Consider the following 16879-nt stretch of genomic DNA (forward strand, 5'->3'; position numbering starts at 1 on the left):
GCGTCTTATACTCTGAAAAATATGGTACTTCTGATAAATCTCTTGCACAAAATAGTCCCTCGTTTGAGGCAAATGTAGTACTTCTTGTTGTATGAGATTTGAACAGGTGTAGCTCTCTTCTTTTTGTAGTGTCTGGATGCCAGCCGTCCATGGCTGTGCTATTGGATCCTGCATAGCCTGGAGCTCTTGGGGGAACCAATCCCAGATTCAGTAGCATCAGAGTAAGTTTGGTTTCATCAGATGTACTTTTTCTTTACCATTATGGGCATTTACACAGAAATTGCACCATGTACAATATGTAATATAGGAACCCTTTCTATTTTGAAGATTGATTTCCTTAAAAGTTTCTAGTCCTCATTGAAGATTTTTAAAAAAATACTGCAGTTAACCTCTGCTGTAGAAATCAAGAAAAGTTTAATCAGAGTTTTGGATTCTATGCATCTTTAATTCTTTTTTTTCCAATAAGCTACTTAATAAAGTTACCTAAATTAAAATTAGAAATTGGAAAGAGTCTGGTGGTACCTTTTCTGATTAACTCATTTTATTAAAAGGCACAAGCTTTCATGAGCTTCAGTTCAGTTCATTAAATGAAAAGAGCGGCTACATAGATGTAGCCTTTAAATTGGGATGAGGTTTCGGGTGGAAAAGACAAGAGTGATCATGCAGAAGCAGGATGCAGGTGAGACAGATTACTAGTACATTATCAGTAAATAATTGTATTAAAGTTAAAACTCAGAGTTCACATAAGAGAAATAACTGGTAAGTGTAATGTGAAGTGGAGCTCTTTTCCACTGCATTTAACATTTCTGCAGCAAAAAATGACTATAGACATTGATATTCTGAAATCTTCATCAGCTATGCAGAGCAGCTGATTTGCTGAGTTCACATCCCATTGTCCATGCAACACGTGTCCAGATTATTTTAAAAATACAACAGTGCATTGTCTCACTCATTTTGCTCCAATGATGTTTTAATAATTTGTTCTTCAGTAGAAGCTTTTAGTACTTTTTGTGATGGGCTTAGATCAGGGGTGTCAAACTTGATTTCATTGAGGGCCACATCAGGGTTGTGTTTGACCTTGGGGGGCCGGAGTGAGTGTATCCAGCTCAATGTCAGTCATGTCAGGGGGGGGCCTTTGGAGGCCTGAGCACTCTGCCAGTGAAAACAGATTCCTGAGCTCCATTTTTGGCTGCAACGGCCTCCGGCAACCCTCTGCCAGTGATAACGTAGTTCAGGAGGGCAGAGGCACTATGAGCCAGTCTTTCACTGTTTACAGGGCAGCCCCGCAGGTCCGATCTAAGCATTCCATGGGCTCGATCCAGCTCCTGGGCCTTGAGTTTGACACCCCTGGCTTAGATAATAGTGGTGGCAAAACCTCTGTTATGTAGAGGAAAGATTCAGGGGAGAGCAGATTTGCAAGGTATGGGGAGATGCACAACAAATGCTACTTCCCCCCATAAGCAACTGTCAAATATACCACATTTCTGACAAGAGAAAAGTTCTGCAGTTTATGAGGAGAAAACTGTCAGACAACCTGACGGACGGGGGAAGTCACACCCCAACTGGGTGCAATTCAAGATTAACCTGCTCAGCTTCCTAGATCATCCATGTTTGACCAGCTACTACAGCCTATCAAGGCTGTGAATTGCCTTTGGATAATATTTAAGTTGGTTTAATGTGATGAGGATGAGTCACCTTGAGCATTGGGCATATGCCTCATCTCTCTCCATTTTAAAATAACTGCAACTTGTGTGGTCTGAATCCTAAATTATAGTTCATTTTAATTTCATGAACTCATCTGAGAAATTGGTCTATTTTGACAAACTATAATTAAGGTAGTTTAATTCATAGGAGTATTAGTTGTTGAAACCTGATTAGATCATAGCAAGTGATAAGGTTACTCTGAATAATTAAGGGAGAGAGTTCAGAAATCATATCTGACCAGAACAAAACCATAGTGGAAATCATGCAGTTAGCTAAGTAATCTTGATGAGAGAGAATCCTTGAGCAGATATTTTGGTTCTTCAACCACTATACACTTCTCCTGTAGGAGCGCAAGATGGTTATTTTGCACTCCTTTTCCCTGCTTGCCTCTTTCTGCAGATCTTTCCCCTCCTGTAGAAGGCAAACATTTTATAGTTTGAAGAAAAACAAAAATGTCCCCCCGGAGCAACCGTAAAGCAACCATAAGCTGCATTGCCTAAGTGGTGTGTTTTTTCAGATTTGGTACAATCAATTGAAGATATAAATTCTGTGTCAGTGGAATGTGGTGGCATGGGAATGATGTTAAATTTGTGCTACAATAAAAGTTCTGGATACCGCCCCCGCCCCCATTACCTTATGAGGGAGATACATGACAGGAGGGAGACATCTGAAAAAGTCTTGAATAATAGCTGCTTTCAGAAATGGGTGTACCAGAGAGTGTGTTAGCAAAAACTGAACTATTGAGAAACTTAGCATTTGCTGCTTGTTACAGACAGTTTTGCCTTTGCCTTTCCTTGGTGTGTAGCGTGTGCCAATTCCTGAGCACTGTCAGAGCCCAAACGGAGGCTTTGGAGGAGGACCAGGCCAACACCCACATCTTGCTCCAACATATGCAGCTGTGAATGCCTCTGTATTATTGGCACTGAAGAGGCCTACAATGCTATTAACAGGTAAATCATAGCTCAGAAGGAGATCTAAGGGATTGTTAGTTCCATTCATGATGTAGGATGTCTAAAATATTCCGGGGAGGTACTACTATTCTCCAAGCTTCCCTATTTCACTTATGCGAGGAAATGACAACTGATAAGCGAGCAAGAAACTATTTTCTCTTACAGACTTGCCAACAGATGCTGTTTGGCAACTAGAGTCCATCCTCTGGCTTTCATTACTGTTGTTTACATTCTTTCCCACTCTTTTTTTGTATTAGACTAGTCATAGCCCAAGTTGGCTCTTGTGACTTATAGGTTATGATGAACAGTGGGAAACAAACATAAAGCAGTACCTGTTCACATTGTTTTAGAATTATGTGAGTGTAGACCAGTGTTTCTCAACCTTGTCAACTTGAAGATGTCTGGACTTCAACTCCCAGAATTCCCCAGCCAGCATTCGTTTTCTCCTCAGTCCAGACATCTTCAAGTTGACAAGGTTGAGAAACACTGGTGTAGACCCTACTGCAGGCAGATGCAGCACATTCAATAGCCTGGCCTGCTTTTTAACTATCATTCTGTTGCTTAATCTATATTAGTTGAGAGTCAGAAATGTTTTTCACCAATTGCCAGGGATGTACTATCTAATATAGTAGATTCACTTTTCTCCTAAAAAATAACAGCAGAACCCCCGTATTTATGTGGTGCTGATCCCTCACTGGATTCTTCCACTGTGTTTGTACAATCTCCCTACTGTGGAGTTTGGAGTAATGATCTATTGATAGCAATAGCAATACCACTTAGACTTATATTGTATGTTGTAATTGTCATAAGTATAAAAAATGGTCCTAAGTCATTTTTTATGTGCTGTTATAATTTCGATCAGTAAATGAGTGGTGGTAAGTTGAGAACTACCTGTAACCATTCCTAATATCACAGTTGGGCCCTGAAATAAATTAGCCTGGAAGTTGTAAGGAGAGAGAATATGTATGGAGTTAAATATGTAATCGGGGTTCTAAGATCATCCTCCAGGAATACTACAGGGATTGGGTACAGCATCTCCCTTATTGCACTGGCCAGTTGCTTTGAATTCCAATAGTAGGAGTCAATTTAGTGTTATGTGGCTTGGCTTGGCCTTCTGATGTTTCATCTGACAGCTGACCTGATTCAGTGCTCAGACTTGGTCTTTTTTGATACATAATATAACAAAGAGTATATGCAAAGATATGGTATTACAGCATATGGGGTGGTGGTGGTAAGAAGGCAGCTGTTGTGAAGGATCCAGGTGCTTTGGTAGAAATGAAAACTCTGCCTTTGATGATGAGGGCTCAAGATTCTTCAGAAAGAGCATGTTATGGGGAGGTTGCCATCAAAAAAATGAAAAAGTTATAGAGATTCTGAACCATTCGTGCTACTTTGATTTTCTCCTAATTGGGATAAATATTACTGAAGTTCCTCATCTTATCAGCTTCTTTTCATTTTCAGAGAGAAGCTTCTGGAATACCTGTATTCCCTGAAGCAGCCTGATGGCTCCTTTATCATGCACCTAGGAGGTGAAGTTGATGTCCGGTATGTTGAAAACTTTCCATGTATTACTCTCTCAAAAAGCAAATCAGGAGCTATTGATTACTAGGAGGTTTCTCCTGAAGTGCATTTAACATTCTACACAAGTTAGTAATGACATGGCTAGACATAAAGTAAGAGATTGAGGTCTTGGCCACTGCTCTGAGGAAACACCCTCAATAAGGGTCAACAAGGTTGTCTTGCCGTGACTGTAATTCAGAGGAGTTCCATGTGACTGTGGGGAAAAACAGCACACATGCTCAGGTTTTGTTTAGGTATAGCAAATTGATGAAAGAAGACACTTTTAAAACAGAAGTTTACACTATTCAGTGTGGGGAATCAATAAATGATTTCACATTTGTGTAAGACCTACAATTTCTTTGGAACTTCCCCTCTCCTCCATGAGATTGTAGGAAAAGATATAAGAGAGGTTCTCTCTGTCTTAATATCAATAGTCACAAAATATGTTTTGTAATTATAAATGTAAATTAATTACCAGTTGGTTACTGAAGGGTGAATGTAAACGTCCAAATGTAGCTTTTGGTATAATTTCCATTCTGTTGTGCTTTAAAAATGCGCCCAATTGCTGTTGCTTTGCGACAGAAGCCTTTTTCATTCAGTTGGAATGAAATAGGAAGGAAGCCAATTGTTAAGGATGCCCCCTTCAACACATTTCCCCCCCAGCTCTCTATTCTGAGAATCAGGGAACTTTTTCAGGTTTAGAGTGGGAGGTTGCCCATAGCACAGATGGGAACCTGCCAGCAATTGTCTCCTTCCTTGTGTTGCTGATGTAAATCCTCTGTTGGCAGAGAGTTGCCAACTTTATCTACATCTCTTGCCTCCCTTTACACAAAGCTGTTTCATTGCATGTAGGCTTTTTTGAGAGTGGAAGAATTACTAAAAGTTAATAGCTTTCTTCTTTTTATAACGCATGTTATTTTTCAAGAGCATCCTGAGTGTAATAGTAAAGATAGTACAGTGCAATATAGGATTTCTTACTTAACAACAGTAGAGCCATGTATATTCCTTCTCCATCTAAAGCTTTAAATATTCTTTTATTTCAATCTCAGGAGTGCCTATTGTGCTGCATCCGTAGCTTCCCTTACAACATTATTCACCATCTCTCTTTGAAAAAACTGCAGAATGGTCGCAAGGTAAGAAACTCTTGGCAATTTAACAGACTTAGACTGTTATCCAGAGCAGGAAAAGCAGAAAAACAAACACTAATCTTATTTTCTATCTTGAAACAAGAATACAGCCTCTGCTTTTGTGTTTTAATTTTGAATTAGATGTCAAAACTGGGAGGGCGGTATCGGTGGTGTCCCTGGCATGGAAGCCCATGGAGGATATACATTTTGTGGATTGGCAGCCTTGGTCATTCTCAAAAGTGAACAAGTTTTGAATTTAAAAAGTTTATTAGTAAGTAACCATTTGTTGGATTCACTTATCTATTTCATGCTATTCAAAGAAGAGAAGAGAAATCAATGCATCTAAATTACAGTTTCATAATTTTTATTAAAACGTTCTCAGATATAAAACAAAGTAAATATAATGTCTTGGGAGATTCTTAGTCATCCATGGTCTCGGTTGTCCCAAAGGTGCTTCCCCCCCCCATTCAAGGTTTTTAATTTTTAATAAAATTATACATATCATAGGAACAAAGAGTTGTCCGTGTCTTTTCTTTTACATGCTCTCATTTGCATAGTCCTTTTTACATCATAGTTTCATTTTTACTTTCTGCCAAATTATTCTCTTCCATTATTTTTCATCTTTATGATTATTTTTTCTTAATACATAAACAATATCTTCCATTGCCCTTCAAAAGTTTACACCCAAATTTTCCTTTTTTTTATTTTCTCATTGGTATATTTTGCTATAAACAGCATACATTCTCTAATTCAATTTAAGCATTTTTCTTCAATTAACAATATACTACCATTTCTTTATTTTTTAATTAGTTACCTCACAATAACAATCTTACTACTACACTCTTTAGTCTACTAATGTACTCTTTTTCCTTTCTTCCTCTTTTAAACCATTTTCTCTGGGGCTCTCAAAAATTCCAGTTTTAATTCTTCCCTACTTCTCTTCTCCCCTTTTCCTCTGACTTCTTTTTCTTTTTCCTATTTTTGTGATTGTTGTATCTTTTCTTCAGAGTATTTACTTTTATTATTCTAGTAACTTTCCCAGGGTTTTCCCTGTCCTCCTCTTTTCCTTACTATTTTGTGGTTTCTTTTTTGGGAGAACTCCAAAAGGTTCTTTTTCAAGAGGCAACTCTTGACTTTCTGCTTTTTTCTTTGAAGATGTTTTGCTTCTCATCCAAGAAACTTCTTCAGCTCTGAGCTTCTTGGATGAGAAGCGAAACGTCTTCAAAGAAAAACCAGAAAGTCCAGTTGCCTCTTGAAAAAGTATCTTTGGGAGAAAATAATCTAAACTAAAATTAAGGAAAAGAAGAAAAAAATGAAAAAGTGAGAAGAACTGAAAGAAGAAACTGAAATAAATAAATAAAAATATATAAAGGAATGACTCTATTTCTTACTTGCAGTTACAAGTAAATCTGCACACTTACATCATATTTCCCCTATATTCAACTCTTTTTAAATTATGGCAAATCCATAAATCATCATTTCATTTTTTTCTCCATCTTTACTGTCCATTTCTCCATTGTGGGTATCTCAGTTTTTCATCTTTGTGCATATACTAAGCCTACTACAGTCAACATATCCAAACCAGTCTTCCATTGGTATTTTCTAATTGGCTGTCCATAGTCCAAGCTTGTGCAGATATGCGGTGGCTCAGTGGCTAAGACACTGAGCTTGTCAATCAGAAAGTTGGCAGTTCAGCAGTTTGAATCCCTAGTGCTGCGTAACGGAGTGAGCTCCCGTTACTTGTCCCAGCTTCTGCCAATCTAGCAGTTTGAAAGCATGTAAAAAATGCAAGTAGAAAAATAGGGACCACCTTTGGTGGGAAGGTAACAGCATTCCATGTGCCTTTGGCTTTTAGTCATGCTGGTCACATGACCACGGAGACATCTTTGGACAGTGCTGGCTCTTTGGCTTTGAAACGGAGATGAGCAGTGCCCCCTAGAGTCAGGAATGACTAGCACATATGTGCGAGGGGAACCTTTATCTTTAGTGCAAGCCTGTATTACAGTTTCAGAAATAAATGATGGGCCTAATTCATGATTAATGCATTGCTAATAGGCTTCCCGTTTAACCCTAACCTACTTGTATCTTCTTTATAGTTGATGTTCCTCTTTTACTGCTCCCCAAATCTAGTACTTGGATATTTCTGTCAGATTACAAAATTGCATAATTGGGCTCTGCGTTGTGTGAATATTTCTGCTGGATAAACTGTCTGGCATTATTTCTTAAGACTCAAATCTCTGTCTAATCCATAAAAGTAAAAATGTTTTAATTAATTCCCAATCTCATTGCTTCAGATCAATCCAATCATCCCCAGCCCAGCACTAGGAGTGCTGGCTGTGATGATGGGATCTGTATTCAGCATACCACCATAGAAGATTGCTTTAGCAATGATGTGTGAATTTCATGTCAGCATTTCAATTAAAAAATGTATACACAACTTTTGGTATTTATTTAGTACTGCCAATTTTACTTCACTCAGTTTCATAAAGGCTCTGAGCACCTTTCCAAAATTATTAAATATTATTCTAGATAGATAATATTATTGTGTTATTAAAAATACAAAATGGAAAGAATAACAAAACATATCTCAGCGTTAAAAATGGTAACAGTGAAAGTTCCTGCCCATTATCACTCTGAGGAAAACCAGTCATATCCATTATTGGTGGAGATTATTTGCTATACCATCATTTCTCAATGACTTTGCTGGATAGCAACTCTACCATGTTATATGTTATAATGGTGTTAAAAAAATTATTTTTAGTATGTCGATTGAGCAGTCTGATTTTTTTGTTTCCTTCTTTCAATTTTATACCTAAGGGTGGCTACATTGTTGTAATAAGGCTGTATTAAACTAAGGGGGAAATAAAAACATGCAAATGTCTGACTCTCTTAAGTTGAGTCTATTGTGTGTAACAGCTTCTCTGATTGTTGTGGACAAGAGTGGTGATTGCTTTGCTTTCTCTGCCAGCACTGGGTTACAAGCCGTCAGATGCGTTTTGAAGGAGGGTTTCAGGGTCGTTGTAACAAGCTGGTGGATGGCTGCTACTCATTCTGGCAGGCTGGTTTACTGCCTCTCCTACATCGAGCTTTGCATGCCAAAGGTAAGTCTGAACTTCGAAATGTTAGCCATGCTTTCCCCACTGGGCACAGTTTTTTGACACTGATTTCCTCTTTGGAGTAGACAAGTATGCTGGAGTTCAATGAAAGCTCAAGGACGAAGCAGACACAATAATCTTAGCTTTTGCATTCTGATTTTTGTAGCAACTGGGAAATATTCTTCTTTCAACTTAGTAATAAGGCTAGAAAGCATGTAATGCAACAGACCGCTGACAGGCAAAAGATTAGAAACACAAGAAAAATGTTATGTCTGAGGATAGGCAAAGTACATTTTTAGTTCTGTCTCTTTTCCAACCTGTCTCTTGCTCAATACTCATTTGGGTCTAATTATTTCCTTAGCAACTGGATTCTCCACTTGTCTTGCAGCACAGCATACGACTGGTGGATGATCTATTGAGTACCTATAATTGGAAAGACTAGAGGACAAAAGCAGCAGTTGCCAACAACTGCTAGAAACTTAGTTCTTGCCTGCCGAGTCTCCTTAAAAGTTCAGTAGGGTAAACTAGGAAAACCTAGGAGGCACCATCTTGATCATGATTAAGTGAGCCACATTTGCTACAACTGACCCTTATGAGTCAGGACATTCTCAATCTGGTGTATTCCTTGTGTTGGGCTACAGTTCCAAGCCTGGCTGGGCACGATGAATATTGGAGTCCATCTGAATAGCTTTACCCAACCTGTCTTCCAAAACAGCTTTGACTCCCAAAATTCTCTGCAATAGCTAGGTTAGATAGGAAAAAACTTAAGAGCTGAACTTAAAAATCTAGGATAATGTCCAGGTTTGGGAGGAGTAAATCTAGACAATAAGATAGGAAATATAGTTTTCCAATAAGGTCATGCTATAGGACTAAACTTGAATCAAGTAGTTTCCCTTTGTATATTCCCATTAGCATGGTGTGCAGGAAGTATTTTCAACTAATTTTTCTTAAGTATTTATTGATGTGATGTTTCTCTTAGGTGATCCCGCTCTCAGTATGACACACTGGATGTTTGACCAACAAGCTCTTCAAGAGTATATCTTGTTGTGTTGCCAATGTCCTGCAGGAGGTCTTTTGGATAAGCCAGGAAAGTGAGTAATAGTGGGTGATTCTTGACAGGCATCTTCCTTGCAGTTGGAAATGATAAATTTGGGATTATCAAAAATCTTGGTCGGATGGTAATTAAAATCCCTTTGCATAATAGAGATGCATTAAAATGATAGGCAGAGAAGGTGTTTTGGAGAGGTAGAGTTAGGGAGGAACTAGCATCAGAATCTGAATTGGAGAATCTGGGTTAATCTGCATGGAAACATACAATTTCCACACTTTTTTGTCAAGAGCAACAGAATTCAGCAATGCATTTAATTAAGTTAGCTTAAGTTGCCATAATTCTGCTTTAACTTGACAAGAGAAACAGCTCATCCCAAACTTACTGGCAACCCCATTTAACTCAACCAAACTTTAAAGCCCCTTCCTTACCTTGTGTTCCATTGTGAAAATAAATGTAGCCAGATTAATATATGCACTGGTGGCCAGACAAAACTTGAGAAATGAAAGCTAAAGACTCTGAGGAGATGGAATTTGATCATCACCCTCCAGATCTTTCTGCCTGCCTTTGGGATACCCATGGACTGAATGTGAGGTACAGGTAGTCCTCAACTTAGAATTTAGTGACCATTCAAAGTTACAATGGCATTGAAAAACGTGATTTATGACTGTTTTTCACAGTACAACCATTCAAACATCCCCATGATCATGTGATCAAAATTCAGATGCTTGGCAACTGGTTCATATTTATGACTGTTGCTGTGTCCCAAGAACACGTGATCACCTTTTGCCACCTTTCTGACAAGCAAAGTAATTGGGAACCCAGATTCACTTAACAACTAGGTTACTAACATCAACTGCAGTGATTCACTTAACAACTGAGACAAGAAAGGTTGTAAAATGGGGCAAAATTCACTTAACACATTTCTCACTTAACAACAGAAATGTTAAGCTCAGTTGTGGTTGTAAGTCAAGGATTACCTATATTCAAGGTGAGACCAAGGGCCTGTACACAGCTGGAGTCTTAATCTAGATTTTGCCTGTTGGCTTGATTTTCTACATATTTTAAACCTAATTTCAAGAACCATGGTGGCGCAGTGGTTCAAATGCAGTACTGCAGGCTACTTTTGCTGACTGCTGGCTGCCTGCAGTTCGGCAGTTTGAATCTCACCAGGCTCAAAGTTGACCCATCCTTCTGAGGTGGGTAAAATGAGGACCCAGAATGTTTTTTTGGGGGGATATTGTGACTCTGTAAACCACTTAGAGAGGGCTGTAAAGTAGTGTGAAGTGGTATATAACTAAGTGCTGTTGCTAATTTCAAAAAGGAACTCTACATAAAAGCATGCACATCTAGCATAAAAACACTCCCGTTTCTGTTACCTCAACCTTATGTGTGATTCCCCTCCAGGTCTCGAGATTTTTACCATACATGCTACTGCCTGAGTGGGTTGTCAATAGCACAGCATTTTGGCAGTGGAGATCTTTTACATGAAGTTGTGCTAGGAGTGCCAGAGAATCGCTTGGTAAGTTTCATCTAAACCGGAATTGATTTCTATGTGTGTAGCTGCTCAGGATGGCTTATGGTTTGTTTTACCACAGGTCAAGCCTTCTGGCAGAGCTTTCTTCATTATAACCACGTGCGGATAACGGGTACCTTGAAATGGGTTAAAATCAGGCTCTTGCAATGTACTAAACCGCAATGTGCCTTGTAAACCACAGTTAGTATTATGTGTACAAACCAGGATGCTGGCTTAGTGATGTGAAAACAAATGGTTGGTGCGAAATAAGAACCCAATAGGTAACAATATGTAAAATGATACTCTTGTGAGGTAACTTTTAGACAGCAATGGGGATGAGGCAGGATAGGAATACTAGTATGTTGTGTGGGGCAAGTGCCTCCTCATTTCCCTTCCACAGTCCCAGCTGGCTCTAGCATCAAGAAGATTGAAAGTACTACTCTTCCTGTGTCAACAGAGTCCCTGCCTCTTACTCATTAGGTTAGAAATTAATGTTCCATAAATGAGAGACCTTAATTTTACTGAGATTAAAAGTCCACCTGCAATCTTGCATATATTTTTCTTTCCCTTCATCTTCACATAACTAGAAGGAAAGATCTCCCCAGCCTTAGAAAAATGGCAGATGGCAAGCAGGGGAGTTTGCAGAATCTTACTATTTTGTTCTGTAGAGATAGGCAAGCAAACTTTGTTGACATAGCTACAGGAATGTGTCTTTTCTTCAGCCGCTTGAAAACAGCTAAAGGATATTGAGGCACATAAAACTGAGCTTGACAGTACATTGCTCAGAGCAAAGTTGAGGAAAATTTTCTAGTGGTCCAGAACTGAGGCTTCAGAACTTGGCACATAGATTTGGTTAGTTTATTTTATTTTATTGTCATTGCACTTCAATGAAATTAAATGCCACCTTCAGTGTACATTATAACTATAAAAATAAAACACAAACACATAACCTTCTGAGGTGCTGTCCTATCTGCCATTGTGCAATTGGCAAACCATACACAGGTGCAGTAAGTTAAAATCCTCTCTATGGTGCAGCGGTAGAAGGTTACCAGCAGTTTTTCATTCAGTTGTTGTTTCCTGAGAAGCCTCAGGTAGTATAATCTCTGCTGGGCCCTTTTGACCAGTGCAGCAATGTGAGCGCCCTAGATCAGGTCCTCTTTTATGATAATACCCAGAACCTTACAATTGGCCACTTGCTCCACTCGTTGTCCATTGATAAGCAAGGGCTGGATGTCTTATCTATTCCTGCTATAGTCCACTATAAGCTCCTTGGTGCAGTGACGTGCGGTGAGGTTTATGGCTGGTGAGGCAGCAATTTTTTTAGACTTGTGGACTTCAACTCCCAGAATTCCACAGCCAGGCATGCTCAGTTCCAATTTAAAGCAACAGCATTTCTTTTTCTTCTTTGTTAAATAAGTTTTTTTCTTTTTCTTCTCCCTTCCCCTCCTTCCTCCCTCTCTCCCTCCCTCCCCCCTCTCTCAAACACACATACGCACGCACGGACACACGCACACACACACAAAGTTGCACCAGAAGGATGAAGTTTGAATGCCTCCCCCTCCCTCCAACCCATACATACCCTTTCCAGCTGTTTCAGAGAGGATTTCAACTCTGCTCTTGCCTGTCATCATGAAAAGAAAAACAATGTAAAAGGAAAAAGGCAAGAGCTGAGGTCAGGCTGAGCTAGTTGCTGCCAGAGTCACCGTGGATGACTCTGCTTAACTGTTTAAAAAAGCCTCTAAAAAAGCACCCTCTACAGGAGGAGGCAGGAGAACAACGTGCCTCATCTACGTCAGGAATTTTTTGGCTTTTAACCTTTGGTTAACACTGCTCGAGTGATCATAAAAACTCAGACTAGATGAGGCATGTCGTTCTCCTGCCGCCTCCTGTAGAGGGCACTTTTTTAGAGGCTTTTTTAAACAGTTAAGCACTAAGCAGAGTCATCCATGGTGACTCTGGCAGCAACTAGCTCAGCCTGACCTCAGCTCTTGCCTGTTTCCTTTTACATTTTCTTTTCTTTTCATAATGACAGTGATGAGGCTCTGCCTCCCCTGACTGCACGTCCCTGCCTTGGTGTTATTGATGTTAAGGACCAAGTTATTGTCTCCATACCATGAAAGCAACCAGTTCACCTCATCTCAGTAGGCAGATTCATTACCCCCACCCCCACCCGAGATGAACACAGCCATTTGTTTAACAATTATTCAAAGTTACAACAGTGCGGAAAAAAGCTATTTACAGTTGGTCCTCATACTTATTATTACAGTGGCCCATGGTCACAGGATCATGATCTAGGTGCTTGACAATAACTGGCTCACATTTACCTGTTTGCAGCATCCCGGGTGGACGTAATTGCCATTTTTGACTTCCCAGGAGGTTCCCAACAAACAAAGCCAAATAATGGAAATCAGATTCACTTAAAAACAATAACAAAAAAAGATCATAAACTGGATTGGACTCGCTTAACGACTCCCTCGTTTAGTGATAGAAGTTCTGAACTCAATTGTGATGTAAGTCAAGGACTCCCTGGAGCTCTGTGGTCAAGCTTTTATCAAGCAAAATGAAATGAATCTGCTGACTGAATGCCTTATGTAACATTTAAATGTCCAAATTTGGCTGCTTCTTCCTGTTCTTCTTTTTAACCAAACAGCCAGCAGAATTGAAATTAATTCTTTTTTCCCCTTTCCTTCATTCCCAAACAGCAGCCAACGCATCCTGTCTACAACATCTCCCCTGGCAAAGTGATGCAAGCCGTGATGCACTTCCTGAAAAAGCCAATTCCAACTACTAGAGAAGAGACTTTTACTAACTGAGCCTTTTCGCTGCCCTTAGAGAGACTCTGCAGTGTACTGTCCTGATGTTCAGCGCAATAATGCTGCTGTCTATCGTCTTGGATGATGTGGGACTTGAGCCATGAAGCTAACTTCCTCAGGCTCTACTTTGTGCGTGCGTGTCTGTCTTTTGAGAGAGCTTTGCTAGCCATACCAAAAATATACCAGTTTTTTAAAAGAACGGAATAGCTGATTGGCTCTGTGATGGTGTATGGTTGGTCATGCTGGGTGCTCACTTAGGCAGGAAGCTCTCTCATTAAGGAGCAGCTTTGTTTTTGAAACAATGCAGCATGTTACTATCGTAAGCATCTGGCAAAGCAGCTCTGTTGTTTCATTTGCACTATGCTAAGCATCATGGGGGTGGGAGGATTGGGGGTGAGGTGGGGTGGGGGTGCAGCTTCATCATCAGCTGCATACTGGCTTGGCCAGAGATGGTACATTGATCTCCTGCTCTGGAAGGCAGTTTCTTTATTTGGCTATTTACATTCCCTGAGGAATTCTAAACATTTCTAGCCAGGAGATTAGTTTCCCAGCTATTGGATACATCAAGAGAAAGAAAACCAAGCCAAATGGTGTATGCATATCCTGAGTACGTAGTTCTGCATCACATGTTGGAGCACGCTGGGGAAGTGTGGTCTTGAACATTGGTACTTTTTGCCTAGAGCAAAAAAAGGGAGATAAGAATGCTTCTGCAAGATTTTATTTCCCTTGCAAATTGCTTGTCCAGGGATGGGATTGATAATACAATGATGTTTATGCATTTTATAAGATATATACAGTATATATAAATAAAACTATACAGTACATTCAGAAAGTATTCAGACCTCCTTCACTTTTGTCAGTTTTGTTATGCTACAGTCTGATTCTACAATTGTTGAAATCCATTTTCTTCTCATTAATCTACACTTGGTACCCCATATTGACGTAAAAACAGAATTTTAGAAATGTCGGTAAATTTATTAAAAAGAAAAAAACTGAAACATCGCATTGGCATAAATATTCAGACCCTTTGCAACAACATTTGAAATTTCTCCTATTTCTCTTGATCATTGCTGACATGTTTCTACATCTTGATTAGAATCTATATGTGGTAAATTAAATTGATCGGATATGATTTGGAAAGGGACACACCTCTCTATAGAAGGCCTCATAGCTGGCATACCTGTAGCAGAGCAAAAGCCATGAGGTCAAAGGAACTGCCTGAAGAGCTCAGACTGGATTATTGCTAGGCACAGATCTGGGGAAGGCTACCATAACATTTCTGCTGCACTGAAGGTTCCTAAGACACAATGGCTCCATAATTCTCAAATGGAAAAAGTGCGGCACAACCAGGACGCTTCCAAGAGTTGGTTGCTGGTCAAACTGAGCAATTGGGGGAGAAGGGCCTTAGTAAGAGAGATGACCAAGAACTTCATGGTTACTCTGATTGATCTCTAGAGACCCTCTATAGAGATGGGACAGAGTTCCAGGACAACGATTACTGCAGTCCTCCACTGATCTGAGCTTTATAGCGGAGTGGCTAGATGGAAACCTCTCAGTGCAAAACATGAAAGCCTACTTCGAGTTTGTAAAAAAGCACCTGAAGAATACACTGATTGTGAGGAACAAGGTTCTCTGGTATGATGAAACCAAGATTGAACTGTTTAGTCTCAATTCTAAACGTTATGTCTGGAGGAAACCAGGCACTGCTTATCACCTGCCTGATATCATCCCAACAGTGAAGCATGGTGTCAGCATCATCATGCTGTGGGCATGTTTTTCAGCAGCAGGGACTGGGAGACTGGTCAGGCTTGAAGGAATGGAGCAAAATTGAATGGAGCAAAGTGCAGGGATATTCTCAATAAAAACCTGTTCCACCGCACTCAGGACCTCAGACTGGCCCAAAGGTTCACTTTCCAACATGACAATGATCCTAAACACACAGTCAAGGCAACACAGGAGTGACTTAGGGACAACTGAATGTTCTAGAGTGGCCCATCAGAGCTCTGATGTGAACCCTATTACACATCTCTGGAGGGACCTGAAAATGGCTGTCCACTGACGGTCGCCATCCAACCTGACTGAGCTTGAGAGGATTTGCAAGGAAAAATGGCAGAAAATCCCCCAATCCAGGTGTGCAAAGCCTGTTGGGTCATATCCAAAAAGACTCAAGGCTGTAATTTCTGCCAAAGGTGCTTCAACAAAACACTGAGTGAAGGATCTGAATACTTATGTCAATGTGATATTTCAGGTTTTTTCTTTTTAATAAATTTACAGACATTTCTAAAATTCTGTTTTCACTGTCATTCTGAGGTACTGAATGTAGATTAATGAGTAAAAAGATAGATTTCAACAACTCTACAATCAGGCTGCACCGTAACAAAATTGACAAAAGTGAAAGGGGTCTGAATACTTTCTGAATGTACTGTATATACACTAATTCCTTTCTTATTACTTGTACAGTTGTGACTGTTAATAAAATTCTTCACAGTAAATGTGTTTTAATTCAGAGGGCTGCTAGAAAATCCTTTTAGTGCTGGGCTACACATTAAGAAAAATAATTATATTTAGTCTTCTTGGGGTTGTATTTTTCTCCTGCATGGTAAGAAGAGGCATCAGGGAATATTCCACCTATATTAAAATAATATCACCTCATATGTCATTGGAACTTTCAGTCATCTTACCTGCATTTGGTGTTTTCGGCTTAAAGTGTGATCGGAGCTGCCATATTTCTATAAATCTTGTTGGGGGTGTGTGGAGTGCTGGCGTTGTTTCAGTAAGTGGATTGATAGGCTGTGTGGTTGTATCATGATTGGTAGATTGGTGCTGATTTGTGCTGGCTGTGTGTCCGTTGTTGTTTTGTGTTGTAACGGCCTGGGTGGTGGGTGGGGCTCGTTGTTGACTAGGGCTGGTTTCCAGATGTCTGGTAGGCGGGAGGTATCGTCATGTTTATTCATGTTGTGTGGGTGTTTCTCTCTTTCCAGAGGTTCCGTAATTATTCTCTTGTTGAAGTGTTCAGTTTTGGAGATTAATTTGGTTCCTTCAAAATTAATTTCATGTCCTGTAGCT

General features: G+C 39.8%; 1 protein-coding gene across 1 annotated transcript in view; it reads left to right on the forward strand.

The window, feature by feature from the left end:
• The window catches only part of LOC116509202 (protein farnesyltransferase subunit beta-like), a 29563-nt gene extending 13008 nt beyond the window's left edge, over nucleotides 1-16555 (forward strand). Inside the window, 11 exon segments of the mRNA XM_032218244.1 lie at nucleotides 130-221; nucleotides 2510-2523; nucleotides 2526-2606; nucleotides 2609-2654; nucleotides 4116-4199; nucleotides 5264-5347; nucleotides 5483-5612; nucleotides 8310-8442; nucleotides 9416-9527; nucleotides 10892-11006; nucleotides 13703-16555. Coding sequence (XP_032074135.1) covers nucleotides 130-221; nucleotides 2510-2523; nucleotides 2526-2606; nucleotides 2609-2654; nucleotides 4116-4199; nucleotides 5264-5347; nucleotides 5483-5612; nucleotides 8310-8442; nucleotides 9416-9527; nucleotides 10892-11006; nucleotides 13703-13813 — 1002 coding nt within the window. The 3' untranslated portion in view covers nucleotides 13814-16555.
• Nucleotides 16556-16879: the final 324 nt, after the last annotated feature.

This window comes from Thamnophis elegans, chromosome 1, assembly GCF_009769535.1.
Source record: "Thamnophis elegans isolate rThaEle1 chromosome 1, rThaEle1.pri, whole genome shotgun sequence".
Taxonomy (NCBI): domain Eukaryota; kingdom Metazoa; phylum Chordata; class Lepidosauria; order Squamata; family Colubridae; genus Thamnophis; species Thamnophis elegans.